Source organism: Sciurus carolinensis, chromosome 14 (genome assembly GCF_902686445.1).
Source record: "Sciurus carolinensis chromosome 14, mSciCar1.2, whole genome shotgun sequence".
Lineage (NCBI taxonomy): Eukaryota > Metazoa > Chordata > Mammalia > Rodentia > Sciuridae > Sciurus > Sciurus carolinensis.
Genome location: NC_062226.1, coordinates 6750248 through 6778202, shown reverse-complemented (window position 1 = coordinate 6778202; position 27955 = coordinate 6750248). Strand labels below are relative to the sequence as shown.

At 47.3% G+C, this 27955-nt stretch overlaps 1 protein-coding gene across 3 annotated transcripts; it reads left to right on the top strand.

The window, feature by feature from the left end:
- The first annotated feature begins 10160 nt into the window (after positions 1-10160).
- Positions 10161-27439, top strand: Tbc1d13 (TBC1 domain family member 13). 3 transcript variants are annotated; one of them, XR_007104930.1, is made up of 12 exons: positions 10161-10309; positions 11198-11271; positions 13605-13645; positions 14306-14367; positions 14516-14615; positions 15452-15534; positions 18460-18619; positions 21609-21819; positions 22374-22537; positions 23659-23839; positions 24041-24098; positions 24904-24974. XR_007104930.1 is itself a non-coding variant. In XM_047524446.1 (12 exons), the coding sequence occupies exons 1-12, from the start codon at positions 10287-10289 to the stop codon at positions 24967-24969; spliced, it is 1203 nt and encodes a 400-aa protein (XP_047380402.1). In that variant the 5' UTR covers positions 10161-10286; the 3' UTR covers positions 24970-27439. The 3 variants fall into 3 exon arrangements, 2 of the variants coding, with proteins under 2 accessions (XP_047380402.1, XP_047380403.1); XM_047524446.1 differs by having other exon boundaries at positions 23659-23819; positions 24904-27439; XM_047524447.1 differs by lacking the exon at positions 13605-13645 and having other exon boundaries at positions 10245-10309; positions 23659-23819; positions 24904-27439.
- The last annotated feature ends 516 nt before the right edge of the window (positions 27440-27955 follow it).

Here is a 27955-nt window from a genome sequence, read left to right as displayed (position 1 = left end):
ATGGAAAATACTATGACTGCTATTCAAAAAGTTAAATGCAGTGTTGCCATATGTCTCAGTTATTCCACTCCTAGACATGGAAAATGGGGGCAGCTACTCATATGCCAAGTTCATTGAATCATTATTTACAATACACAAGAGGCAGAAACAAGCCAAGTGTCCACCAACAGATGAGTGGAAAAACAAAATATGGTATATACATATCATGGAATATCATTCAGGCTTAATAAGGATTTAAACTTGGACAACAGATGTTGCTCAGTGGGAAAGTATTTGCCTAGTATGTGCTAGGCCCTGGGTTCAATCCCCAGTATAAAAAAAAAAAATGGAATTAAGTTCTTTTACATGCTACCACAGGAATGAACCTTATACTAAGCAACATAAAAAGACATTGTATGGGGGGGGTTGGGGGAAGGGAACAAAAAAAGACATTGTATAACATGACAAAGAAAATGCAAATTCATAGAAAGTGAAGGCTAGTTAGATGTTTCCATGAGCTGTGGGAATGGGAAATTACATATTTTCTCTTTGGAGTAATGAAGTTTTGGAACTAGATAGTGGTGATGGCTACATAATATTGTGAATGTAACTAATGCTATTGAATTATATGCATGAAATAGTTAAAAGGGCAAATTTTACATTATATGTATTATACTCTGCTTTAAATAAATTAATAATGTAATATGCCCAAACAATTGAATTATATGTATTAAAAGGGTAAAATGTATGGTATATGAATTTATCTCAATAAAGCTATTTAAATAAAAGTCAAAGGATGAAAAAAGATATATATTGCATACTAGTTATCAGTTTTGCCTCTGAGCTCCAAATTCACTCTTCATTGCTTACTCTGACAAAATGTATTTGGGTCCTTTAAATATTTTTTCCTGCATGAAAGGGATTTTCCTTCCTGGTTCTGGTGTGCTCACTAGATAGCCTTCTGCAGCACACATGGCTTTTCCAGCACCTGCCTACTAACCATTGCTGGCAGCTGGCAGCTTCTCCCAACACCCGCCCCAGGGGTTATTTTTGGATAGGAGCCTTTGGTGAGACACCTTCCTGTAAACAGCTTTCCCAAGCACTTAAGAAGGCAAAATTCCAGCAAGTTCTATGACACGACACCATAGCTGATTTCCAGCAAATTCCAGAGGTAGAATTTCCAGAAAGTCCCATCGGCGACTTTTCTGCCATTCAATGAGCCAAGGCTCTGTCCTTTCCCACAGGGTCTGCATCTCAGTCTAGGGAGGTGGTGCACTTCCTTAGTGCTGCATCTCAGTCCTTGGGCTATGACTGTTCCTGATATCTGCCATTCCTATAATTTAAACTTTCTTTTTCTATTTTTTTCCCCTGGTTAAGTGTGGTTGTGGAGTCTAGTGTTATTTTTTAGAAACAAGGCTTTCTTACATTGCCCAGGCTGGTTGGGAACTCCTGAGCTCAAGCAATCCTCCTACCTTAGCCCCCTGAGTAGGTGGGACTATAGGTGCATGCTTCTCCAGTCAGCTATGTCTACATTCTTTAACATTCATGTTACTTCTTACTAATCAATCCCTTGTAATTCCAATCCTTTGCTGTTGTTAATAAATCTTTATATTAAACTTTTCCCATTCAAATTATTGTGTGATTTCTTTCTCCTAATTGGACTTCGACTGATACATCATGCTAACAGTAGTGAAAAAAATAGCAGAAAGGAAAATGGAGAACATCCAGCTAAGTGAAATAACACAGTCACCCAGACAAATTTTGCCTGATTCCATTTACATAAGATATTTAGAGTACTCGTAGAGACAGAAAGTGGAAAGGTGGAAGCCAGGGACTGGCAGGAAGAGGAATGGCAGTTAATGTTTATGGGGGACAGAGTTTCAGTTTTGCAAGATAAAAAGTAACGGAGATGGGTGGTGGTGATGGTTGCACAATATTTTGAAGATCCTTAGTGCTACTAAACTGTCCTCTTTTTTTTTTGTGCCAGGAATTGAACCCAGAGACACTTAACCACTGAGTTATATCACCAGCACTTTTTATATTTCATTTAGAGACAGGGTCTCGCTAAATTGCTGAGGCTGGCTTTGAACACACAATCCTCCTGCCTCAGCCTCTCAAGCCTCTAGGATTACTGGAGTGTACCAAGGCACCCGACTTGAGTTATACTCTTAAAATGGTAAAGAATGATGAAAATAAAACTACAGATCAATATCCCTGATGAACATAAATGCAAAAAAATTCTTTGTATTGTTCTTACTTTAAAACCTTAAATTGTGGGGCCGGGGAGATAGCTCAATGGGTAAAGTGCTTGCCTTGCAAGCACAAGGCCGTGGGTTCAATTCCCAGCACCACAAAAAAAAAATAAATAAAAATAAATAAAACCTTAAATTGTCAACCAAAGATTGAACATATTCAATGGGCACTAGGAGATGATTTGATATACATATGTATGGTGTAGTGTTTATCACAACTGCATTAGTTAACACATCCATCACCATCCATGCTGAACAAAGATCCCCTAAACTTGTTCATCTAGTAAGTGAAAGTTTGTACCCTTTTATGAAAATCTCCCCCAAAATTGGAATTTTATTTTATTATTTTATTTTTTATTTTTTTTCACGGTACTGGGGATGGAACCCAGGGCCTCGTGCTTGCAAGGCAAGCACTCTACCAACTGAGCTATCTCCCCAGCCCTTATTTTTTATTTGTTTATTTAACCCAAGGGCACTAAACCACTGGCCACATCCCCAGCCTTTTAATATTTTATTTTGAGACAGGGTCTTGTTAAGTTGCTTAGAGCCACACTAAATTGCTGAGGCTGTCTTTGAACTTGTGATCTTCCTGCCTCAACCTTCCCAACCACTGGGATTACAGGTGTGCACCACCAGCTTGGCTAAAAATTAGAATTTTAACTGAATAAAGTCTTAAAAGAATGAATATAATTCTTTTTTTTAGGGGTGGGCTACCAGGGATTGAACTCCGGGGCACTCGACCACTGAGCCACATCCCCAGCTGTATTTTGTATTTTATTTAGAGACAGGGTCTCACTGAGTTGCTTAGGGTCTTGCTAAATTGCTGAGGCTGGCTTTGAACTCTCCATCCTCCTGCCTCAGCCTCCTGAGCCACTGGGCTTACAGGCATGTGCCACCACACCTGGTTAAATATAATTCTTAACAGGATAAAAAAAAAAAAAAACGCACAGAATTTATGGCATTTTGTTGTAGAAGACTTAGGATGTCAGAACAATAGTCTATATAGAAAATTCTGTGGGCTGTTGCCCTGTGGGCTAATGCCAGCTCTGCCTGTAGCTTGCTGAACTCCAGCTGAAGGAAAAGGACATCATTAATCAAGGCTTGTACCAAGTGGACTGCCAGGAAACCCACCTGCTGATGAAGCCCCCAGGAGCAACTGGCTACAAAAACTACTTGCAAGACTGGGCCCTCACCTGGAGGGGTCAAACCTCACTGTTAAGGCCTGGTGCTGTGGCACTCTGCACAACATGTTGTCAAAAGCCCTCTGAACTTCCTCTTTCAGAGTTTGTCGTGAGAGATTGCTCAGGATTTCAAGAGATACTTTTCCAGAACGCAGCTATTGGTGCTTTGTAGAAGACAAGTGAGGCTGATCTGATTGGACTTTTTAGACTCCAACCTGTGTGCTCTGCATGCCAAATATATAAACATTATGTCAAAAGACATCCCGTTGGCATGCTGCAAGGTGGAGCGTGTGCTTTAGAAAGTACTACGATAGAAACATTTCATTCTCATCATTTTTTCCCTCATTCAGTTACTGGTAGTTCTGAATGCTAGACCTGTCTCACTCCCATGAGGTCAGAAGATGCAGTAAATGGTTGGTTGTAAGTGGAAAACCAGAGAGAACAGCAGTGAGGTATTGACGGTTTTCCAGTTGTGTGTGTGAATTTTTCATATGAACATGGGAGCATAATGGGTTAATACAAGTCAAAATGTTTCAGTGAACAAGTATCAGCCATTCAACTCCAGAGCAATTACAAATAAACCTGTTAAACTTTTCTGGTCAATGCCAGCACTTGCCCTTGGGCCTCACACTTTAGGCTAATGCTCTACTGTTGACCACAAGTCCAACCTTTGGATTCTTTTAAAACAAGTAAATTTCTTATTGACAGCAACCAAGTGGTGTTTGGAGTATTTTTGCCATAGAATCTTCCATCCATTCACTACACTTTTCTGATTGAATTGTCCTACCTGGAAGCACATGTATTAAATGTCTTTTTTCAGTGTTGTTCCTGTAAATTTGCTATGGGAATATGTTAGAGTATAAGAAAAAGAAAGTTCTATGGAATCTGCAAAAAAGCTTCTTAAGTTAATGAGTGACTCTAGCAAGATTGTAAGATACACTTTCAAAAATATAAAGAACAATTTTAAGCCAGGCACAGTGGCATATGCCTGTAATCCAGGCAATACGGGAGGCTTCAAGTTCAAGACCAGCCTCCACAACTTAGAGAGACCCTGTCTTAAAATAAAACATAAAACGACTGGGGATGTAGCTCAGTGGTAAAGCACCTCTGGGTTCAATCTCCAGTACCCCCCAAAAAAGCAATTCTATTTCTGTATTATAGTAATAAATAATTAGAAATTAAACTTTCAAAAAATACCATTTATAATACCATCAAAAATATGAGACACTTAGGGACCCATTATGTGTAACTGAGAACTACAAAATATTGTTGAGAGAAATTAAAGACCTAAATCAATGGGAAGATACATAATGTTCATGGATCGGATGAATCAATAATATAATATTATTTCCAAATTGATCTATAGATTCGATGCAATTGCAGTGAAAATCCCACCAGAATTCCCCCCATCCAGAAATCAACAAATGATTCTAAAGTTAATAGAGAATGCAAAGGACCAAACACAGAGGCTAAAACATTGTCCATAAGGTGTGGCTCAGTGGTAGAGCAAGTGTTTAGCAAGCTTGAGGCCCTGAGTTTGATCCCCAGCACCAAAAACACAAACAACAGAACAAACAAACAGAAAGCCAAACACAAGATATAGCCACACACCTACTAGAATGTCCAAAAAAAGATCGACCACACCATGGCAGAGGAAGGGGCGCTGCAGGAACTCTCCTCTGCTTCCTCTGCTTGTGTGAGTGTTAAATGATATAACCAGGGTTGGGGATATAGCTCAGTTGTAGAAAAAGCACAAGGCCTCGGGTTCAATCCCCAGCACTGCAAAAAAAAAAAAAAAAAAAAGATGTAACCAGTGTTTAAAATGTCTTGTCTCCTTATTTCCTTTTCTACTTCTCCTTTTATCTTTTTTAAAAATATTTTTTAGTTGTAGATGTACACAATATTTTTATTTACTTATTTATTTTTATGTGGTGCTGAGGATTGAACCCAGTGCCTCACATGTGCAAGGCAAGCTCTACCACTGAGCCACAAACCGGGCCCCTTCTTTTTCCTTGTCTTTCTTTCTTTCTTTCTTTCTTTCTTTCTTTCTTTCTTTCTTTCTTTCTTTCTTTCTTTCTTTCTTTCTTTCTTTCTCTCTCTCTCTCTCTCTCTCTCTCTCTCTCTCTCTCTCTCTCTCTCTCTCTCCTCTCTCTCTCTCTCTCTCTCCTCTCTCTCTCTCTCTCTCTCTCTCTCTCTCTCTCTCTCTCTCTCTCTCTCTCTCTCTCTCTTTCTTTTTGTTCCAGGGATTGAATTCAGAGACACTTAACCACTGAGCCACATCCCCAGCCTTTTTAAAATATTTTATTTACAGACAGGATCTCACTGAGTTGCTTCAGGCCTTGCTAACTTACTGAGGCTGGCTTTGAACTTCTGATCCTCCTGCCTCAGCCTCCTGAGCTGCTGGGTTACAGGCATGCAGAACCGCATCCAGCCTTCTCTTCCTCCTCCCCCTTCTCTCCCCCTTCCTCTCTCTCTCCCTCTCCCTCTCTTTCTCCTTCTTTTTCATTTCTAAAAAAATTAAAGTTTACTTACCATATAATCCAAACATTCTATTCCAAGAGAAATGGAAGGATATGTCCATATAAAGACTTGATCATGACACTGGGGTCGTAGTTCAGCCATAAGAGCACTCGTCTAACATGCCCAAGACCCTGGGTTCCATCCTCGGTGCTGCAAAAACTGACTCAGAAAAAGACTTATACACAAATGTTCATGGCAGCCTTATTTGTAATAGATCAAAACTGGAAACAACCCAAATGTCTACCAATAGGTGATAAACTACAACAGGATAAACTACACTGTATTCATGTAATGAAATCTACATAGCAATAAAAGGAATGAAGTGCTGATACAGGACTTATACATATATAAATCTCAAAACAGTGATGCTGAGTGAAAGGCGCCAGATAAAAAGGAGTACTTAAAGAAAAAAAAAAAAAAAAGCTTGGGGTGTAGCTTAATGGCAGAGTTTTTGTCTAGTATGTTTTTGTCTAATCTTGGTCCTAGGTTCAATCCCTAGTTCCACAAATAAATAAGTAAATAAATAAAAATAAAAACTAGAGTACACAGTGTAAGCTGGGCATGGTGGCACACACCTGTAATCCCAGTTACTGGAGAGACTGAGGCAGGAGGATCCCACATTCAAGACCAGCCTAGGAAATCTAGTGAGACCCTCTCAAAATAAAGAGTGAAAAAGGGCCTGGGGATATAACTCAGTGGTAGAGCATTTGCTTAGCATACATGGGGCCATGGGTTCAATTTCCAGTGCCACAAAAAACAAGAATAAATTTTTTTTTTAAATAAAAAGGGCTTTGGGGTGTAGTTTAGTGGTAAGTTCCATTCCTAGTACTGAAAAACAAACAAACAAACAAACAAAAAGACTGAGAGAGGTCTGTTTCACCACACCCACTAATGGTGGATGTAATAAACAATGACTACTTTTTTTTTTGTGGTGCTGGGGATTGAACCCAGGGACTTGTGCTTATGAGACAAGTACTCTACCAACTGAGCTACATCTCCAGCCCATCACTGACAACTTTTACCAATCTGGAAGACCCAATGTGGTTGCTCAATTCATATTTCTACGAGTAGTAACCCAATAAATTGGGCTGGGGTTGTGGCTCAGGGGCAGAGCGCTTGCCTAGCATGGGTGAGGCACTGGGTTTGATCCTTAGTACCATGTAAAAAATAATTAAGGGTATTATGTCCATCTACAACTAAAAATATAACAAATAAAAAACTTTTTTTTTTTGAGACAGGGTCTTATATATGTTGCCTAGGCTGGCTTTGAACTCCTGGGCTCAAGCAATCTTCTTATCTCAGTCTCCTGAGTAGCTAGAACCACAGGTGCCCACGCCCTGGCTTATAGGCCACTTTAATGTTGTACTGGGCTGATTTTGGAGGGACATTTTTAAGTCTTCTTAGATGTACTGTCCATTGGTTTTTCTGTCTTACCTCCTCAGGTGTTGGCTTAGCTGTCTTCTTAGAGGACCCTTCTGGCTCCCCCACCTCCCACGGCCTATTTCCGCTTAAATTTTTCTCTGTAGTATTTATTACAATCTGTCACACTATTCAGTTTTCTTATTTATTTTACATCTGTGTCCCCACACTAAAATGTTAAGCTTCAAGGACAGGAATTTATTCTATTTTGTTCTCTACTATGTTCCCGAAACCTATCATATGCCTGGCACATCACAGAAAAGGCTTTATGAATATATGAATTCTTTTTTTTTCCTCTTTCCTGTGGAGGTATTTGTTGATATAAATTCTTTTATGTGTTAGAGATATGAACCTTTCATCATAAAGATGTAAATATTTTCCCTATTGATGTTCATTTGCTTTCTATACAAAAATTTAGACTTTATGTGGTGACATAGCTGTCATATTTCATGACTTTGGGGCTTTATGTCTTCCTTCACCAAGACTAAACAGTTTTGTATACATTTTTCTTCTAATGATATAGTTTTTCTCCATGGCGAGATTTAATTTGTCTAGTATATTTTTGTTTCTGATGTTAGGTAAGATATCAAACTCCTTTTTTTTTCAGTGCTGGAAATTGAACCCAGGTCTCACTATGCTAGGAAAGCACTCTTCCATTGAGCTACATCCCTAGCTTTTTTTTTTTTTTCAAATGATAGCCAACTGTCTGAATTTTTTTTCTTTTATACTGGAAATTGAATTAGGGACTTTTAACCATTGAGCTACATAAAGCCCTTTTAAATTTTTGTTTTGAGATGAGGTGATCCTCCTGTCTGAGTCTCCCCAGTAACTGAGATCACAAGATTGTTGACACCATGCCTGGCTTGTCCATATTTTTGTTGTGGTGGTGGTGGTGCTGGGGATTGAACCCAGGGTCTCACGCATGCCAGGGAAGTGCTCTGCCACTGAGTCACATCCTCAGCCCTAGTCCATTTTGTTTTTTATTAAGATATCATTTGTGTGTGTGTGTGTGTGTGTATGTTTACTTGTCTCTTTAAAGGGCTCCCTGTTGTTTGTTTTTTAGTACTGGGGATTGAAGCCAGGGGGCAATTTACCACTGAGCTCCATCCTGTTTTTTTTTTTTTTTTTTTTTTTTTTAATTTTTGAGACAGAATGTTTCTAAGTTGCTCAGATTGGCCTCAAACTTGAGATACTTTTGCCTCAGCCTCCCTGAATAGGTGGGATTACCTACTTGGTTGTGTACCACCATGCCTAGCTTTATATATATATTTATATATATATATACACACACACACACACACACAGGCATAAGTATATATATATGTATATATATATATATTTATTTATTTATTTTTAAACAGAGGAACCTAATCTTGTATTTTGCAGAAATATTTAGTACAGTTGGCTCTTCATATGTAGGTTTCACGGTGTGAATTCAACCAAATCTGGACCAGAAGTATTTGGAAAAGCATTGTGTGTGTACTAAACATGTACAGACTTTTTTCTTGTCATCATTCCTTAACAAATACAATAGAGCAACTGTTTACATAAAAGTTACATTGAATTTGATACTATAAGTAATCTAGAGATTTTTTTTCCCTTGTTTTTTTCTTTTGTACAGTGCTGGGGATTGAACCCAGGGTCTTGAGCATGCTAAGTAAGTGCTCTATAACTGAGCTACCCCCCAGCACTAGAGATGATTTTAAGTATACAGGGAAATCTGGGTCGGTTATATTCAAATGCTAAGTCATTTTATAAAAGGGACTTGAGCATCCTGGAGTTTGCTCTCTGTGAGGGTTGGGGTGTCTTTCTGGAGCCAATTCCCCTTGGTACTGAGGGATGAATATATGGGACCTAGCACACAGTGTGAACAGAAATTGTGGAATGAGTGAATAGAGAACAGATATTTATGTGCCTGGTCTACCGGGCAGTGAAATGCTAGTATGTAGGTATATCAGAGCTAAAGGGGTTTTAGAAGTTATACAGTTCATTAAGAAGGATATTTGTGCACCTGCGCATGCCTGTGTAGAGAAAATAATGATAAGGCTGCCTGCCATTTTTTGGGGGGAAGGATTTTCTTTCTTTCTTTCTTTCTTTTTGGTGCTAGGGATTGAACCCAGGGCCTGTGCCTACCAACTGAGCTATATTCCCAGCCCCTTTCTTTTCTTTCTTTTTAAAAAAATATTTTTAGTTGTAGATTGACACACTATCTTTATTTTATTTATTTATTTTTATGTGGTGCTGAGGATCAAAGCCAGTGCCTCACACGTGCTAGGTTAGCACTCCACCACTGAGCCACAACCCCAGCCCCTTGGGGAAGGATTTCTGAAATCTTTTCCTTTTCGATTGTTCTGAATATATGGTTCAATAAGAGAGATTCTACTGTTTATGAAATCCCAAGGTCAAGGAAACACTGAGTTGTAGTCTTACTCCTCTTTCCTGTACTTATGGAGTCACCTGGTCTCTGAGGGTCACTACTGTAGGGCTGGACACTTAGCAAGACAAACCGGGGGGTCTGCCCGGTTCAGCAGCACTGGCTGCAGTCCATGACATAATCATGCAGTCGTTAATTACACGTGTGATGCGTGTTTAAGGCAGGAGACAGGCTGACAGGTGTACTGTGTAGATAGAAATCGAGGCCACTGCGAGCTCAAGGCACAGACCAGGGACGTAGTCTGCGCTAGCGGGCCGCAAGGTCCGCGAGGCGGGGAGCTGGGCAGAGCGCTCCAGCGCCCTCTTACGGTGGGAAGGCGAGAGGAGGCACGTGACCGGGGGGCGGGGCCAGCGGGCCCGGGCAGAGCGGAACGCGCGCGACTGCAGTTTGGTTTCCGGCCGGAGGCTCTCTGGGAGCGCCCCGCGTCCCCGGGGGGCGGCGGCGGCGGCGGCGGCGGCGGCTGAGGCTGCGGAGCAGCTGGGGGGTCCGGAAGTCAACACCATGTCGAGTCTGCACAAGAGTCGGTAAGGGGCCACGGGGGCCGACTGGGCCGGGCCATTCTTGGCCGAGCCGCCCTTCCTGCCCCGCAGAGCAGGTCAGCGTGTGTGCGGCCAGGAGTCGGGGTCCCTGGGCAGAGGGTCTCTGGCGCCCACTTTCTAACCTCATTGCCTGCGGGCGGGAGGAGACACGCAGCGCAGGCGCCCCGTCTGCCCCGCTGCCCGCTTCTCTGTCCCTCACCCCGGACGCCTTCCCCTGGGTTCTTCCTCATCCAGATCTCGACACCCCTATGCCCCTTCCCCCTTTGTAGTCCTCTGCCCCAGCACTTCTCTCTCCAAATGCGCCTCTTGTGCTTTTCTTACTAGAAGTACTAGAAAACCTTGATTCTGCAGTCTGTCCTCTCCCCCAAGCAAAATCCTGAAGCATTGGCTAAATTTCGCTCACTCTTCAGTTTTCCTCCTGGACTTATTATTTTTTAAACCTTTTGTCCTTGCCTGAGGGCAGGCCCTGAGATCTTGTAATGGTTATATTTTCAAGCATAGAGAACTGCGGGCAGATTGCACAGGTCCATTGTCTGCAGATCAGGTTACTCCTAGTTCCTAGAGTTGGTTGAATTAAGGTAGTGGCCTTGCTGTGGACTGGGCCTGGTCAGCAGGAAGTGCCCAGCAAATGCCACCTCACTAATATTAGAAGGTGCTTAATTTTATGGTGCTTGTTTGAGAAACTCTAGGAAAGAATCTCTCTCAAGTCTCTTCACTGGCATTCTGTGTTTCTGGGGTCAGAGGAAGAAGTGGTTTATAGCTTCAGGTTGGAGACTGGTCAGTATAAGGGAGTTGTGGATTGCAGACTTGGTGACTAAGCCATCACCTTAGGATTTGGGTGTGCTTCATTTGCCTCCCTCTCCCCACTTCTAGGATCGCAGATTTCCAGGACGTCCTGAAGGAGCCTTCCATTGCATTGGAAAAGCTGCGGGAACTCAGTTTTAGTGGTAAGAGGCAACCCAGCACTTTCAGGGCTTCCCTAGAGCAGTGTTATGGCTAAGTTGGAAAGGAACGCACCCAAAGCCACATCTGGTGAGTTCTGGGGACTAGCCCAACTCTTGGGGCCTTCTGCAGATTGTGTAGTGCTGTCCTGATCTCAAGAGAAGTTACCCAGAGGACTGGTGGCTACATAAGCTCATACCGGGCAGCATTAGGTTCCTGGGAGTCACTGAAGAGAATTGAAACGGGATGATGAATCCAGGTGTGGTGGGGCATGCCTGTAATCCTAGTGACTTGGGAATCTGAGGCAGGAGGATTGCAAATTCAAGATGAGCTTCAGCAGTTTAGCAAGCCCTAAGCAACTTAGTGAGGCTCTGTCTCAAAATAAAAAATTAAAAGGGCTAGGGATGTAGCTCAGTGGTAAATTGCCTCTGGGTTAAATCTGGGAGGATGAGAGTGGGGAAATTTGGGGGGATTGAACTCAGGGGCACTTGACCACTGAGCCACATCCCCAACCCCATTTTGTATTTTATCTAGAGACAGGGTCTCACTGAGTTGCTTAGTGCCTTGCCGTTGCAGAGGCTGGCTCTGAACTCTCCATCCTCCTGTCTCAACCTCCCAAACTGCTGAGATTACAGACATGCACCACTGCACCCAGCAAGAGTGGGGAGAGTTTTGAACCTCGGTTGGGCCTTTCCTCACTCCTCAGCTGGCTCCCGTGTTTGGGAATTTTGTTAGCTGCAGGGTAGTTCCAGGTTCTCTGAGGCTTAGGATCAAAGTTGACTAAGGTGACAGTGAACTTTGGTTAATGGTAAAATTCCAGCCTTGGAACAGTGACTTTAAGGAGCTAAAACTTGGCTGTGTTTGACTTTGCCCTCTCCAGCATGGTTAATCTTTCAGCACAGAGATCCCCTGCTTTTTTGCCTATCTTTAAAAATATCCCATGGTCCTCATATAGATTGTCATTGCCCTGTCCCTGTAACTTTGACAGCAAGGACTATATGCCCATGTAGATTGTGAGGTGGAACATTAGCTCATGTTCACAGTATAGGGAAACCATCACAGCATCTGCTTTTGTGAGGTTCCTGACACCACTACAGGAGCAGTTGGTCTTTCTGTCTGGAATGGGACTTAGGCATCAAAAGGAAGGCAGTCGTGGTGGTGGTAAAGAGTTTGGGCTCTAGAGTCAGACCTGTGTTCAAGTCTTTGATTGCTGTGTCTTTCCAGATAAGTTTCCTAATCAGTAAGATAAGAATGAGTCAGGTGTGGTGATGCACCTGTAATCCTGTAATCGTAGCTACTCAGGAGACTGAGGCAGGAGGATCCCAAGTTTGAGGCCATCCTCAGCAACCTAGTGAGACCCCGTCTCAAAATTAAAAATACAAAGGACTTGGGATAGCTCAGTGGTAAAGTGCCCCAGGTTCAATCCCCAGTACTGGGAGGAGGGGGAAGAGGATGATGATGCTAATCTTTCTTGTTTCCTGGGGTATAATGAAGGTTGCATGAAATGATGTCTGTAAAATATAAAACACTTAGCCCCACAGCTTTTTTATGTGTTCTGCAAGTGCTTATTGAATACCTTCTGTGTGACAGTTCCTTAACTAGGCACTGAGAGTAATAGACAAATGTGGTTCTTGTCTTTCTGAGGCTTACCCGGTAGTGGGAGTTATGTACATTACAATATACAAAGTAGCCAGGCATGGTAGTGCTTCTCTGTGTACAGAAGGATCACAAGTTTGAAGTCAGCCTAGGCAACTTAATGAGACCTGGTTTCAAAATAAAAAGGATTGGTAATATAGCTTATTGGTAAAGTGCCCCTGGGTTCAATCTCTAATACCAAAAACAAAAAGCAAATTATATAATTTCAGTTGTGATGGATGCTGTGAAGAAGTCACAGAGCCATTATTGTTTTTCTTTTTCTTTCTTTCTTTCTTTTTTTTTTTTTTTTTTTTCGGTGCTGGGGATTGAACCCAGGGCCTTGTGCATGCAAGGCAAGCTCTCTACTAACTGAGCTATATCCCCAGCCTGCCATTATTGTTTATAAATAATGATTTGGTCGGGCAGAGTTGATGGTTGGTAATGACTCCTCTGAGAAAGAAAGATCAAGGATGAGAAGGTGTTATTCTTAAAAGAACATTCCAGAAAGGGAGCTCCGGACTGAGGGCTGGGGCCATGGACAGAAACTAGAGAGTTAGCATCCAGCCTGCCAGTCTCTTTGTGGACAGTGATTCTTGAAGAAGTACTTCTTGCCCACTCCATGCCCTGCCAACTGACTCTAAGGTGGATGGCTGGGGGGTCTGGGAATCTGGCCTGGGGTGACCTTTGCCTGCTGTGTCCACAGGCATCCCCTGTGAGGGCGGACTGCGGTGCCTCTGCTGGAAGGTGGGTGTGCCTGGGGTGGGGCTGCTGCTCTGCTCAGAGTTCCTGGGTTCCTGCATGGGCTGTCCCCACCCCTGGCCCCTTCCTCCTGTCCTGCACCTTTCCTTGCTTGTCTGAGGAAGCTTTTCCGGGAAGTTCTGGGTTTCCTGTCCTTTTGGCATTTCCTCTAGGATCCCCTTGGGGAAGAGACACTGTGTAGTGCCAGTGTAGGCTCCCTCTCCTGGCACATAGAGTACAGCCAAGGTGACGCTTACTGGGACAAAACAAAGGCTGTGTTGTACCTGAAACTGTGAGCAGAGATTTTGGTGGAAGCTCAGTGTCCTGGTTTCCAGCCCCTTTGAGCGCCTTGTTTTATTTTATTATGATTTGGAAGAATCAATGTGAGGAAAAGCAGAGGAAAAGCTACTTTGGGGTAAAGGAGGAGAAGGCAGAGGGGAGGACAGGGAGGCTGCCCTTGCTCAGGCCTGTGTCCCTGGGCTTCACCAAGACTTTCTTTTTTATGTGGTGCTGGGGATGGAGCCCAGGGCATCGCATGTGCTAGGCGAGTGCTCTGCCACTGAGCCCCTTCCCCAGCCCGTTCAGGAAGCCTCTTCTGAGCCCCGTCTACTTCTGTCTGCTGTTGGGTTGGGGCAGGAATCCTCAGAGCTCTGCCCCTCCTTGCAGATCTTGCTGAACTACCTCCCCCTGGAGAGAGCCGCGTGGACGTCCATCCTGGCCAAGCAGAGGTATGACCCACTGAAGGGTGAAGAGTCGAGGGCTTTTGATCAGAGGCCCAGGGGTGCTGAGACCGCCCTGCCTCCTCTGCTGCTTCTCCGGTCTCAGCTTCCTGGGCAGGACCTTTAGGAGTCATCCCTCTCTCTTCTTCTCCTGCAGGGAGCTGTATTCTCAGTTCCTGAGGGAGATGATCATACAGCCTGGCATTGCCAAGGCCAACATGGGTGTGTCCAGGGAGGATGTGACCTTTGAGGACCATGTGAGTAGGGGTCGCCAACAGGGACCGAGACTGTATAATGGGGAGAGGAGGGGGTTTGGAGCCTTCAGGATCTTCCTTGGCAGAGTGTAAGTTCAGCCTGGCCTGGGTCCCCTCTGGCCTTGCCAGTTCCTCCTCTCTGCATTGTGTTGTCCAGCCTGACAAATGTTGTCCCTCCCTGCCTAACCAAATGGCCTGGCCTCGGCAGCAACACAGACAAGAACTCGTATCCCAAGAGTGCTGTCGGGGCCGCCCTGTGCCAGTTGCTCTAACTCAGCCCTCATCCCTGTTCCTCGAGGAGGGTCCTGTGATTGCATGGTTGGAGGAAGGCAGAGCAGGGCAGAAGTGAGGGCAAGCTGTGTGTCCGACCTAGAGGAAGCCCTTTCGCCAATACTGGGCTTCTTCCTGGGTGCTTCACAGTGCAGGAAGAGCAGATGGCAGGCCTTGGGCCCATCCTCCAAGGATAGGAATTGATGACTTGGAGAATTGAGAGAAATTCAAAGAGGCCTAACGATAACAACCTTCATTTGTTCACTCATCCATTCCGCAGACAGTAAGCACCTGCTGAACGTGGAGTTCTGGAGCTGGGGGGTGGGCAGAAAAAACAATCTCTGCCAAGCAGAGATGAACTCAGAGCAGACCTCAGGCTCATGCCAGCTGTGCAGTGTGAACATGGTCTGGGAGGCCTGTGCTCTGTCCTCTGAGTGGCCCACCAGCTGCCTCCTGGCCACAGCTGGGGCTGTGGAGGATTGCGAGGCCACTGCTCAGTTCTGCAGGCTGGGATCTCCCTTGAGTCCCTGTCTGGGCCTTGGACAGAGCAGCTGCTTGTCTCCCCGCAGCCCCTCAACCCCAACCCCGACAGCCGGTGGAACACATACTTCAGGGACAATGAGGTGCTGCTGCAGATCGACAAAGACGTCCGGTAAGAGGCACGCAGTGGCTGGCAGCTGGCTCTGCAGCCTTCCCAGGCTTTCTCCTGCTCTGTGCGGCCCCATTTTTATCTTGATCTTTTCAGTGGTACTGGGGATTGAACCGAGACTCTCCCACTGAGGTACCCCAGCTCTTTATACTTTTTATTTTGAGTCGGGCTCTCAGTAAGTTGCTGAGTCTGGCCTTCCCCTTGCCTCCTGCCTCAGCCTCCTGAGTGGCAGGAATCACTGGTGTGTGCCACCACATCCAGCCGTGCTTTCCTTTTTCAGCCCAGGCCCTCAGGGTGGGTGTTTGAGGAGCTGCCGGCATAGTGTCCCGAGGGTGGGTCCAGGCTGTGGGGCTGAGGGAGTGGGTGTGCAGGCGTTCTGTGCCTGCGCACTGGCTCTCCGTGATTGGGGATTCATCTTACCATTCATTCCACAAGTGCTGAGCCCTTCTGTGGCTCAGGCTCAGGGTTATACTCAGGGTTGGGCACGGACTAGATAGGCAGACAGCCCCTTCGTAGAAGGAGCTAAGAAGCTTGAGGGGAAGAGGTCCAGGCACCACTTGGGTCTTACATGGAGCTAGCACCTGCGAGTGCTCCGAGGGTGAAACTGGGGGCAATGTTCCAGTGGAGACTCAGGGAGTGGGGGCCTTGGGACAGAGTGAGGGAGAGGCCACTGTGGGCTGAAGCTACCTGGGGGGCCCTGAGAGCCCACGGAGCTCTGAGGAGCCATGCCAAGGCTAGAGGGGGTGGAGGAGCAGGGACGACCTCAGACTTGATCCCAAGGTCATAGGGTAGTTGTGGTTCAGAGGTTTTAAGCAAGGGAATGACAAGCTCAGGCATGAGTTTTTAAGAAATTGTGAGCTACGACATGTTTGCATTTTTCACTTGATCAAGAACTGTAGGAAGGCTGTCTCCTCCGTTGTCTTGGGCTGGGGAGTCTGGCAGTGTGTGGAATCTCCCAGGAGGCTGGGGGAGGAGCTGGAAGGGAGTTTTGTCTTGGAGCAGTGGGGTGGACAAGCACTCTGGAGTCTCTTTGTCTGGTTTCCATTACAGCTCTGTCAGATGTTAGCTGTGTGACCTTGAGCAAGTGATTCAGGCTCTCTGAACATTACTTATCTGTGAAGGAGTGAGATGGATCAGGTTCAGAACATTGAGGGGCCCTGGATTGCCACAGATAAATAAGAGGGTCGTGCTGGTCCTAGCACAGTGCAGAGGCCCTGAAAAACATCAGATCAGGGCTGGGGCTATAGCTCAGTGACAGAGGGCTTGCCTAGCATGTGTGAGGCACTGGGTAAAGGCATTCTGTCCATCTACCAACTACAACTAACATAAATAAATAACCAATAAATAAATAAATCAAAACAAATCAAAAATAAACAAACAAACAAACCCATCGGATCAGCCATTAGAGAAGGGGCCCGGGAGCCTGCCTGACCTCTCCTGGCATTCTCTCCCTGGTCAGGACAATCTGTGTCCTTCATAGTGACCCTTCAGCATTTCCAAGGGACAGCTCTTGGGTCCCCAAGTTAGTCTACTCTGACACAGGCCAGTTGTGCCTTCCTGGTGTTCCCCTTTATGTGAGGAGACAGATGTTCAACAACAGATACATCTTTGCAAACACTGTAAAAGCTGTAAAGGAGGGCTGGGGAGATAGCTCAGTTGGTAGAGTGCTTGCCTTGTAAGCACGAGGTCCTGGGTTCGATCCCCAGCACCAAAAAAAAAAAAAAAAAAGCTGTAAAGGAAGAAAAAAACTAGAGTGCCCTGAGAGAGTAAGAGGGGCCCCTGTTTTAGAGGAGGTGACTCAGCATAGACTGGAAGGAAGAGGAGGGGCGGGAGGCACAGAGTTGTTGGAAGAGCCTCCTGGGCACAGCTTGTGAGAGTGGCCTACGTCTTGGGGAGAAGGGATATGTTGGGGTGAAGTCAGGAGGAAGGTCCCACTTCCCTTACCCCTGGGTGATGCTCCTCTGAGCAGGGTGGCTGCAGAGCAGGGGTCTCTTGCCTTTGTCCTCAGGCTGACGTTGATAGAGCCTGTACCCTCAGGTGTTTTAATGGCCGCATTTTGTGGTTCTGGGGAGGGACAGTGGTCTGCTCACGTGGTAGGTGATTGTGGTATGTTGCTCCATGTTTCATTTCTTTCTTTCTTTTTTTTTTTTTTTTTGTGATGCTGGGGATCGAACTCAGGGCCTTGTGTTTGTGAGGCAAGCACTCTACCAGCTGAGCTATCTCCCCAGCCCGCTCCACGTTTCTAGAAGGCAGGTTTGTAATGTACCATGCACAAGAAGTCTAAAAAAACCAGACACTGGTGCACACATCTAGTAATCCCAGCTATTCCAAGGACTGAAGCAGGAAGATCACAAATTTGAGTCCAGCCTCCTATCTCAAAATAAAACTTGAAAAGGCTGTGGATGTAGTTCAATGGTAGTTCACCTCAGGAGCACCCCATGTTCAATCTCCAGTACTGCAAAAAAGAGAAAAATTAAGTTGTATGATCATAAACAGGCTTTTTAAAAAAGTGTATATATCTCTTTACAATTACATACAAAAATGGGTATATGAACATGTGTAATGACTTGCTTTTAAAAAAATATATTGTTTTTTAGATAAAATGTTATAGCAAACAAAATGGGTCAGGCACAATGGCACACGCCTATAATCCCAGCAGCTTGAGAGGCTGTGGCAGGAGGATCACAAATTTGAGGCCAGCTTTAGCAACTTAGTGAGACCCTAGGTAACTTAGTGAGACCCTGTCTCAAAATAAAAAATTAAAAGGACTGGGGATGTGGTTAAGTGCCCCTGGTTCAAAGCCAGTATCATAAAAACAAAACTAACAAAAATGTCCTGGGATGCCGGGCCCCTGGCCGCAGGGTGCTACTGGAATGGCCAGAGTCTCCACCCTGAGGAACAGCATGCTCTCCTGTTCCCTCTTGGCAGGAGGTTGTGCCCAGATATATCCTTCTTCCAGAGGGCCACTGAGTACCCCTGTCTCCTCATCCTGGACCCCCAGAATGAGTTTGAGACCCTTCGTAAGCGCGTAGAACAGACAACGCTGAAATCCCAGACAGTGGCCCGGAACCGGAGTGGGGTCACAAACGTGAGTACCAGCTGGGGCCCCAAGACTCCTTTGACTTCCTTTCCCTTCCTATTTCCCTTGGGCCACTAGCCACAGGGCATCTGCCCTGACAGTCACCTAAAGTAACCTTGATCCCACCAGACCCACCTCTGGCACTTTCTGAAGGTCAGTGTCAGAGGCTGATTGCGTTTGAACTGGACTCCTGGCTGGCAGGGGATTTCCAGTCTTGAGGTGGAAATGACTGACAGTAGTCACAGATGCGAGAGGGTATGACAGGAGCAGTGCTGGGTGGTGGGAGCTGACTGGGGCTGGGTGTCAAGAGAAGCCTTCTCTGAGGAAGTGGCCTTTAAGCTGAGGCTGGAGGAGAGTGTTCCAGGTGGAGAGGAGAGAGCGTGGTGTTCAAGGAATGGCACAGTCCCTTGTGGCTAGAGGCAGAGTGAGATGAGAGAGAAGTTGCTGGAGGATGCGGGAGAGGTCAGGGTGGCGATGCCACCCAGGGTCTTGGTCTAGAGGCTGGGTACCCTGCAGTGTGCCCAGCAGGGAGGTGAGCGAGAGGCCGCTTTGGTGAAGGATGGTGTGGTGCCAGGAGGGATGTTGAGGCAGGGGCTGCCTAGGAGGTGCCTGCTGTCATCCCTGTGAGAGTGGGGGCGCTGGGCCGAGCTGGGCAGGACGGATCTCAGATCTCAGAGACTCAGAGGCCAGATTAGCAGGATTTATCCTGAAGCAGCCATGCTGGAGTTCGAACCCCAGAATCCGGCAGATTGTGGTAACCGAGAAGCTACTTGTTGCTGAGCAAGTGTGTTGCCTCTTCCTCTGTTTATAGTCACACTTCAGGACCCGGAGCTGTGGCTTTTCTCCAAAACCTGTCACTGTCCTCTATCAATGGAAGAATCCTCCTCTGGGGGCTGCGTTGTGGCTCAGTGGTAGAGCACTTGCCTCGCACATGTGAGGCACTGGGTTCCATCCTCAGCACCACTTCAGAATAAATAAATAAAAATAAAAGTTTAAAAAAATCTTCTGTACCCTTCAACCAACTAAAACTGGTTACAACTATAAAAGCTTGTGTTCCCCAGGGGCACAGGAGCAGATCCAGGTGATCCCAGGTTCCATGTGTCTGTGATAGGGTTGGGAGCTGGCAGAGTGCTTTGAGGTGCCACAGGCTTGATTAAGTACCCTTGTGACTCACTTTGTGAGCAGCCCCCTTGCCTGGCTGCTGAGTTCCCAGCTCTTTTCACTCCTTTCACTGTCATAAGCGGGGTTTGAGAACTAAGCCTTTACCCATTTTAGCTTTTGGACCTGGTCCTGGTGGCAGAGCCTCTCCCCAGTAGCTTCATCCCTAGGCCTCTGGTTGGGCAGTGCGAGTTCAAGTTGACCATCTGTATGACTCGGGGTGAGTGATTCCAGACTCCTGTTCCTAGGCATCTCTTTCCTTTTCCCCAGACTGGACATGATCATTTCTGCCCTCCCTGGTTGGGGGATTGCCAGGAAGGTGCAACAAGGTCACCACAGTGCAGATTCTTGGAAAGCTGGGGAGTGCTGAGCATCCTCAAGAGGCAGCCTGTCCTGGAGGCCTGACCCACGGGTTCTGGAATCAGCCAGTGTAAGGTCAAGTCTTGGGACCACCACTTAATGGGAGACATTTGATGAGTGGCTGAACATATCTGAGCCTCAGTTTCCTCACGTTGAAAATGATGTTGAGGGAAGATTCTAGTCAATGAAAAGATTAAATGGAGGAACAACATGTAGTGCTGTCTGGCACAGAGAAGACTGAGTAGGTGTTACTGAATGTGTTCATGTTTGTGTGTGCAAGTAAGCATGCATGTGTATGCATACCTATGTCCATAATGGAAGCAGGAGTTTCAGATCCCTGGATCACTGTGCTTCCCAGGTGGCTTCAAGCACGAACTCTGCCTGGGTTCTCTCCTGTAGACCCCAGCTCTGGAGCTTCTGATTCAGTGAGTGCAGGGCAGAGCCTAGGTACCTGAACCATCACAGAGTTCTTGCTGGGCAGCAAGATCTTGCTGGGCAGCCTGCGCTGGGGACCCCAGGTCTTCGGCATGAATCTTAGTAGGATCATTCCTCTATCTTCTAGTCTTTCCTGATGAAGATTTGCAGACATTTCAGAAGTGTTGAAGGCAGGGTGTGGTGCTTGCTTGTGTGCTTCCTGAGCACACCAGGACTTGGCCTTTCCAGCAGGGCTTCTTAGAGCTGCAGGTGCCTGATCCTCACCTCAGGTGCCTCAGCGGGCCTCCCAAGGAAAAGGGCCTCCTCCTACCTAATACTAGAGGGTTAATTCCAAAGTATCACCCAATATCCAGTCCACTTGAAGTTGAGATCAACTCGGTGTTCTCTGTTGTGCCAAGAGTAATTCTGTTGTTTTATTTCAAACCAAGATCCAAGGAAGGTTTATGCTTTGCATTATTACGATTATTACTTTACGGTACTGTGGTTGGAACCCAGGGTCTTGTGCATGCTGGGCACGTGCTGCTCTACCCCCAGCCCCTATTCCTTGTATTGGGATGTTCTGTTTCTTTAGTGCCATGCCCTTGGAACAGGCCTTCACTCCCCACAACACACTCCCAGGGTTCACTTTTTGAAGAGTCTTAGACAATCATGTGTTTTCGATATATTTAAAGTTTTTATTTTAAGTTAAAGTGTAACTTACATGAAGTTAAATGCACAAATTTTAAATACACAACCAAATTTTTTTTTTAATGGTTATGTCTGTGTAACTACCAGTTGATCAAGATGTGGAACATTTCCATCGTCCAGCAAGTTCCTTCTTGTTCCTTCCCAGTCAGTACCCCTCACCTCAGAGGTAACTGCTTCTCTGGTGCTTAGCACCAAAAATCAGATTTTAGCCCAAGTGTTTTGTAGAGTGTCTCATATTCTGGACTTGCCTGCTTGTTCCCTGTGGTGGTGTTTGAGTACTCTTCCAAAGGCCTGTCTTTCCTATGAGCTGGAAATCAAGTCTGGGCCAAATGGCTTAACTGACCCCTCTTCTCCCCAGATGAGCTCCCCACACAAGAACTCTGTGCCGCCATCCCTGGATGAATATGAGGTGCTGCCCAATGGCTGTGAGGCCCACTGGGAGGTGGTGGAGCGCATCCTCTTCATCTACGCCAAGCTCAACCCTGGCATCGCTTACGTGCAGGGCATGAACGAGATCGTGGGGCCCCTCTACTACACCTTTGCCACCGACCCCAACAGTGAATGGAAAGGTAGACTGGCTCTTGACTGTCTGCATCCCCTCTGTCAGCTCCCTAGAAAAGAAACCAAGGCAAGGCAGGCCAGTGGGCCAGAGCAGACTGAGGAGCCCTGTCCCAGTTTGGGCCTCTAATCTCCCTCTGTCAGATGAGGGGTTGGCCCAGATCATCTTTAAGAGCCTTTCCAGCTCTGCCTTCGAAAATGTTGATGTTTACTGACCTCTTGATACTTGTAACTTAATTTCTGGTTAAGAAATTAAGAGATGAAATGTATATGTGGAAAGCTGAATGGTAAGATTTAAATAATGATTTGAATACTTTTATCAGGAGGGCATTTAATAAATTGCTGAGTGAATGGATAGTATTGCCAGAAGATGTGAGAAGAAAGTAGTGATGTCCTTAGGCGAGGTGGCCAGTGGCCAAGAACAGAGGAAGGGCTCAGCCCAGTCATGAGGGTAGCTCCTTGGTGAGGCTTAGAGGTTGGGGTGATATCCTGTGGTGAGACTTGAGGCTGGACTTGAGAGCACGTCCCTGCCCACGCACCTGCCCACGCCCTGTGTCTCTCCTAGAGCACGCTGAGGCAGACACCTTTTTCTGCTTCACCAACCTCATGGCTGAGATCCGAGACAACTTCATCAAGAGCCTGGATGACTCGCAGTGTGGCATCACCTACAAGATGGAAAAGGTGTACTCCACCTTGAAGGATAAAGATGTGGAACTCTATCTAAAACTGGTGAGGTGCCCCTGGCTCACACAAACCAGGGAAGACAGGGAAAGGGGTGGAGTTCCTGAGCGCCCTGGCCCAGGGTGAGGTCTGGCTTGAGTCTGGGGGTTGAAAGTGGCTGCTGAGCTGCTGCTAGGAACAGTGACCCACATGCTCGGGATGCTGGCCCTGTCCTGGGGGTGTTGACCCATGTGCTAGGGAATGCTGACCCACATGCTGAGCAGGTGGGGGAGGCCAGCAGGCTAGGAGGGCGGGGGAGAGTTGAGAGCAGTGCCCTGAGTGCCAGGCGCAGTGCACTAAGTTAGTGAGGCCTGAGCGAGTTAGGAATAGTAACTTCATTAAAAAAAATTACTGTCATGGCATACCCTGTTTATTTCAAAAAGCAGTTCAGTAAAAAGAAGTTCTATTTATATGTAAATGAAACAGTTTTGTGAAAAAAGTATACCACAGATTGCCATTTTTACTGTTTTGTAGCAAGCTTCTTTCAGTTAATAATATTCACTGTGGCACACCCGTAATCCCTTCTAATGGGGAGACTGAGGCAGGGGGGCTGCCAGTTTAAGGCCAGCCTTGGCAACTTAGAAGATCCTGTCTCAAAAAGGACCAGGGATGTGACTTGGTAGTGTGTCCCTGAGCTCCATATCCAATACCAAAAATAATAATATTAATGTTACTCACTGTGGCTGATCAAAGGGTTCATCTTTCAAAGGGAGCAAGTGGCCTGTAGTGTTGTGTGGACTAAATGAGTGTGCTGAGCACAAGACCAGGCTAAGTGTGCAGTGACGGTCACTGTGCATGTCTACAGTCCAGGGTTGTAATCTGCAGAGTTTTAAGACTTAGAGTCATCATTTAGAAATCCGAGAGCTTACAGAAGTTGATGTTTCTGCTTCTCTTGAAAATCAGAAGATCTGTCAGCTTTGGTGGGCAAGAAGCAGCAGCTGCACCTAACAGCAAGGTTCCCTAGGCAACTCAGTGCACCTCCCCCGCTGCCCCTGGCACCCAGCCTGCTGCATCCTTAACTTGGAGACTGGGCCTGCCGCCCCCTGGAGTTCACCCTCATAGGCTGCATGCTAGTTCAGGGCAGCCAGCCAACCTGGATGCTTGTTTCACCCCCACCACTATCTCCCCAGCAAGAGCAGAACATCAAGCCCCAGTTCTTTGCCTTCCGCTGGCTGACACTGCTACTGTCCCAGGAGTTCTTGCTGCCTGATGTCATCCGTATCTGGGACTCCCTCTTTGCTGATGACAACCGCTTTGACTTCCTCCTCCTCGTCTGCTGTGCCATGCTCATGTGAGTGTGGCCATGCCCTGGCAAGTTCCTGGGAACAGCCAGAGGGGAGGACCTCTGCCCTGGAGGGTGGGCAGGGGCTGCCCTCTCATGACTTCAGAGTGCGCCTCTTGGTGAGCACCAAGCCAGGTGGTGTCGGTGATGAGGAAGAGGTGGGAGGGGCTGGCTGTGCCTGCGCTCGGGGCCGCCCAGGGGCCAGCGCCTCAGCTGCTTGTTTTCCCTAGACTGATTCGGGAGCAGTTGCTGGAAGGGGACTTCACCGTCAACATGCGGCTCCTGCAGGTAACGCAAGTTGGAGGGAAGTCTGGTCTCAGCCATGAGGCAGACCCTTACCAAGTACCCACGCCGTGCCAGTTGCCATGGCAGGCAGGGGGTCAGCGTCCAGACTCCTGAGTCATAGTCCCTACCCAATACTGACTTCGAGTGTGGTGTGGCCTTTAAGCTAATGACTTGGCCTCTAAAACATGTTTTCTCCATAAGTTAGTCACACCCGGGATGAAGCAGGTGCCTAGCACATGGCTCGGACCTGGGGAACGTGTGGAGCGTGGGCCTCAGGGCCAGACAGCTTTCGGTTCACATCTTTGTTCTCTTGTGTCTCCATGTGACCCGAGACAAGTAACAACCTCCCTGGGCTTCACTATCTTTGCCAGTGCCTGGCCTGGGATTGGTTTTTAATAACTTCATTAACTAGATGTGTAAGGCGGGCAGGGTCACAGCAGTCCTCTTACTGCTCAGGGGACTTGGAGCTGTTACACATACAGCCAGCAGCCCTGCCCTAGCCTGCTCAGTGTAAGTGAAATTTGGGGTTCCTTGGCGGGAGGCGGGAGAGGAGAGCCTGGACAGTCGGGTCCCGAGAACAGCTGTGAGACCCTTTGGGTTTTCATGACTGGCTTGGTTAAGTTCATAGGTGTAGCCTTGGCAACAAGCAGATCTTTGGGCAGGATGCACAGGGTGTCTGATATTCTGTGGTTCCTGCCCCTGAGATCCATAGCATGGTGACAGGTCCCGGGGGGAAGGGTGTGGGTGTGACTGAGGTGGCAAGGGCAGAGCTGCTTCAGGGGCACATTGTTGCCTTTCCCATGTCTAGGATTACCCCATCACAGATGTCTGCCAGATCCTACAGAAAGCCAAGGAACTCCAAGACTCAAAGTAGCCTGGCAGCAAGAGACCTAGATTGGGGCAGCAGCTCAGCACCACCTGTGCTCTGGCTCCTGGGATGTGCAGTGGCCTCAGGGGAAGTGGCAGGCTTTCATGCCTATTCTCACCACCCAGGCTGCTCCCACAGGGGCGCCCTGTGCTGTGCTCCTTCCCAGCCACCAAGCCCTGGTATCTTCTCTGCTCTTCAAACCCTGGGACCCTCTGCCCAGACTGCTGAGCAGGAATGGAGCTCCTGAACTTGTTTTCCTGTTGGGAGCGCAGGATTCTGGCAAGGGACCCTCCCTGCCTCTGCTCTGCTGCTCTCTTCATCCTTTCCTGCCTCCAGTCTCCTCCTGGATGCTGGTTGGGGAGGTGCTTGGGAAATGGGCCAGAAACCACTTCTGGGGGTTGGTGCTTAGGCTTCTCTGTGGGGAAAGTGACACCAAAGGAGCTAAGCAACTGCCAGGCCAGGGCCACCCTTCATCTTCCACTGAGCGTGTGTGTCTGCTCACAGTTGCCAGTGGTGTATTCCCGGAATCCCACAGGTGTCCCTGCCTCTCTGTGTGCACAGGCGTATTGGAGGTGAAGAGGGTGTCATGGAGTCCCTGCAGGTCTCCCTGCTTCCTCTTCTCTGTCTCTGCCTCCCTCCGCTTCGTCCTCAGAGGTGTGTGTAATACTCTTACTCTGTTCCTCTCTCCATTACTGTTCCTCTGCCCTTCTCCTTGGGGTGCCTTATCCTGAGCCCCGCCCTTCATGAAGCCAGAAGACAGAATGAGGAGTCTGGCTCAGCAAGGCCCCTGATGGTTAACCTTGGCCTTGGCCATCCCCCAACCTGAGGTTCCCAGGTCCCCCAGACTGGGAAGGAGTCCACAGTGCCTCACCAGAGGGCTCTGATCCTGCTCCCCAAAACAGAAATCTTGGAAACCAAAAGCTGCTGAGAAATGATGGCTGGTGAAGCTCTTGTCCCTGTTTTCTACCAGGGAATAGAGGTGGGAGGTGAGGGAGCCCAGGTATTTGAGAGGTTCCCCAGAGGTCCTCCAGTCTCAGAGGACAATAACGTGGCTCGGCACAGGGGTTGGTATCCAAGTGCTTCAGAAGCATTGTCACCCTCCTGAATTCCAGCCAGGTTCCAAGCCAGCAGTGTACAAGTCCCACAAAGGGCAGTTGGGACCCAGTGAAGCCTCCCTGGGTCCTGGTATAACTGGATGTGTAGACTGGATTCTGTCAGGGCCGGCGGGCCATGTCTGCACCTTGGTGTGCCCTCTACACACCAAGGGCAGTGCTGGCCCTTCCCCTCTGATCACCTGCTTGGGCTGTTCCCAGGATTTAGGGCAGGTGTATCCTGAGCAGGAGCCACTGACTGCTCCCAGTTCTGCAAGGAGTGAGTTGTGTTCTGACCAAGTCCCTTCCCAGCTTGTGTGAAGAGGGCAGGTGGTCTGGATCTGAAGGCTGGGCATTGGAGCAAGAGTCCTTACCCTGTCCCCAGACTGGCCAGGAGCTGGCCTAGCAGCCCTGTTGCCCCCGAATCCTTGCTGAGTCTGACAGGCAGGGCTTCCTGCTGCCCTCAGACCCTGCTGGGTGCTGAGGCGCTCCTCCAATGCTGCCAGGACCTACTGCATTTGCCTGCTTGCCACCTTCTCTCCTATCAGTGTCCCGGGAGAGTCCTTCCTATTTATTCTGATTCCTGGCTATTTATTGCAGATTGGCAAGTGCTTTGGGGTGGGGGTGAGGCGTTGGGAAGATAGGAGTTGGAAACCTGGTCCTGTTATTTCTCAAGGTCAACATAGACATCCTCTCCCCTGCTTCTGGATCCTTTAGGATTTCTAGGAGGTCCTGGCTGGGATGACTGTGAGCTCTGCACTGGAGTTGAGTGTAGAGAAACCAGACAGCTGGTGTCCTTGCCAGCTTCAGAGACTCTGGAGATGGGGCAGACACACTCCTGCCAGCCTGGCCCACCCTTCACCCAGAACTTGTCAGCTTTGGTTCCTTCCCAACTTTGCCCCTGTCACAACCTGAGGCGTGGGCTACTGCCTGGGACCCAGCAGATACTGCCCAGGACACCCAATGCATTCCCTCTTGCCTGTCCCTGGCTTCCTTCCTGGGACCATACTACTTGAATCACTGCATCTGATTTTCCTCAGTGGGACAGCTGAGTCCAGTGCCCTCCTTGTCCTTCAGATGAAGGTCAAGAGCCCAGGGACCATGTCTTGGTTGAGCTGAGCTTCCCAGTGGGTGCTGTGTAAGGAAGGGACCTGCCCTTGACTCCTCCAGATTCTCAAGAGAGGGCCAGAGTCAGAGTGCCTAAGGCTTCTACTGGGAAGCTACCCCAAGACCTGGTTACTACAGCTTGAGCTGTGAATGCAGGAGGTCTCAGTCCAGAGGGTCAGAGTGGTAATCTGCTTTTGTTTATTCATCTGTTTTGTTCTTTGAATCAGTGCTGTTGATGATGAGTTGTCTTTAATAAATCATGTGTTCTTTGCAGTGGGCATTGGTGCTTGATGGGTTGATACCTTTGAGACTCTGGAACAGGGAAAAAAGTTGGGGCAGGGATGAAGTCAGTCTCTTGGAGCAGTCTAAGAAGAGGGCCAGGAAGTCCTTGTTGTGAGATCCTGTTCAGTTCTTCTAATCAAACTGCAGTGATCTGCAGCCAGGGGAGGAGGGAATATGAACATAGGAAGAAGGTGCCATATAATTACATAGCAAGTTATTTTTTAGATTTTTTTTAACACTTTGGGCATGGTGGCACACACCTGTAATGCCAGTGGCTCCAGGTACTGAGGCAGGAGGATTGCAAGTTTGAGGCTAGCCTTAGCAACTTAGCTAGGCCCTATCTCAAAATAAAACAGCTTGGTGGTAGAGTGTTCCTGGGTTCAATCCCCAGCACTGCAAGACACACACACACACACACACACACACACACACACACACACTTAGGTCATTTCATTAGATGCAGAAAAAGCATATTACAAAATTCAATATTTTTTCCATGATAAAACTTGACA

Bases quoted from the DNA above. Each gene is read 5' to 3' on its own strand.
- Tbc1d13 (XM_047524446.1), top strand. From the start codon at position 10,287: ATGTCGAGTCTGCACAAGAGTCG. The intron at 10,310-11,197 runs GTAAGGGGCCAC...CCCCACTTCTAG, and splicing joins TCGAGTCTGCACAAGAGTCG to GATCGCAGATTTCCAGGACG. The intron at 14,368-14,515 runs GTATGACCCACT...CTTCTCCTGCAG, and splicing joins TCCATCCTGGCCAAGCAGAG to GGAGCTGTATTCTCAGTTCC.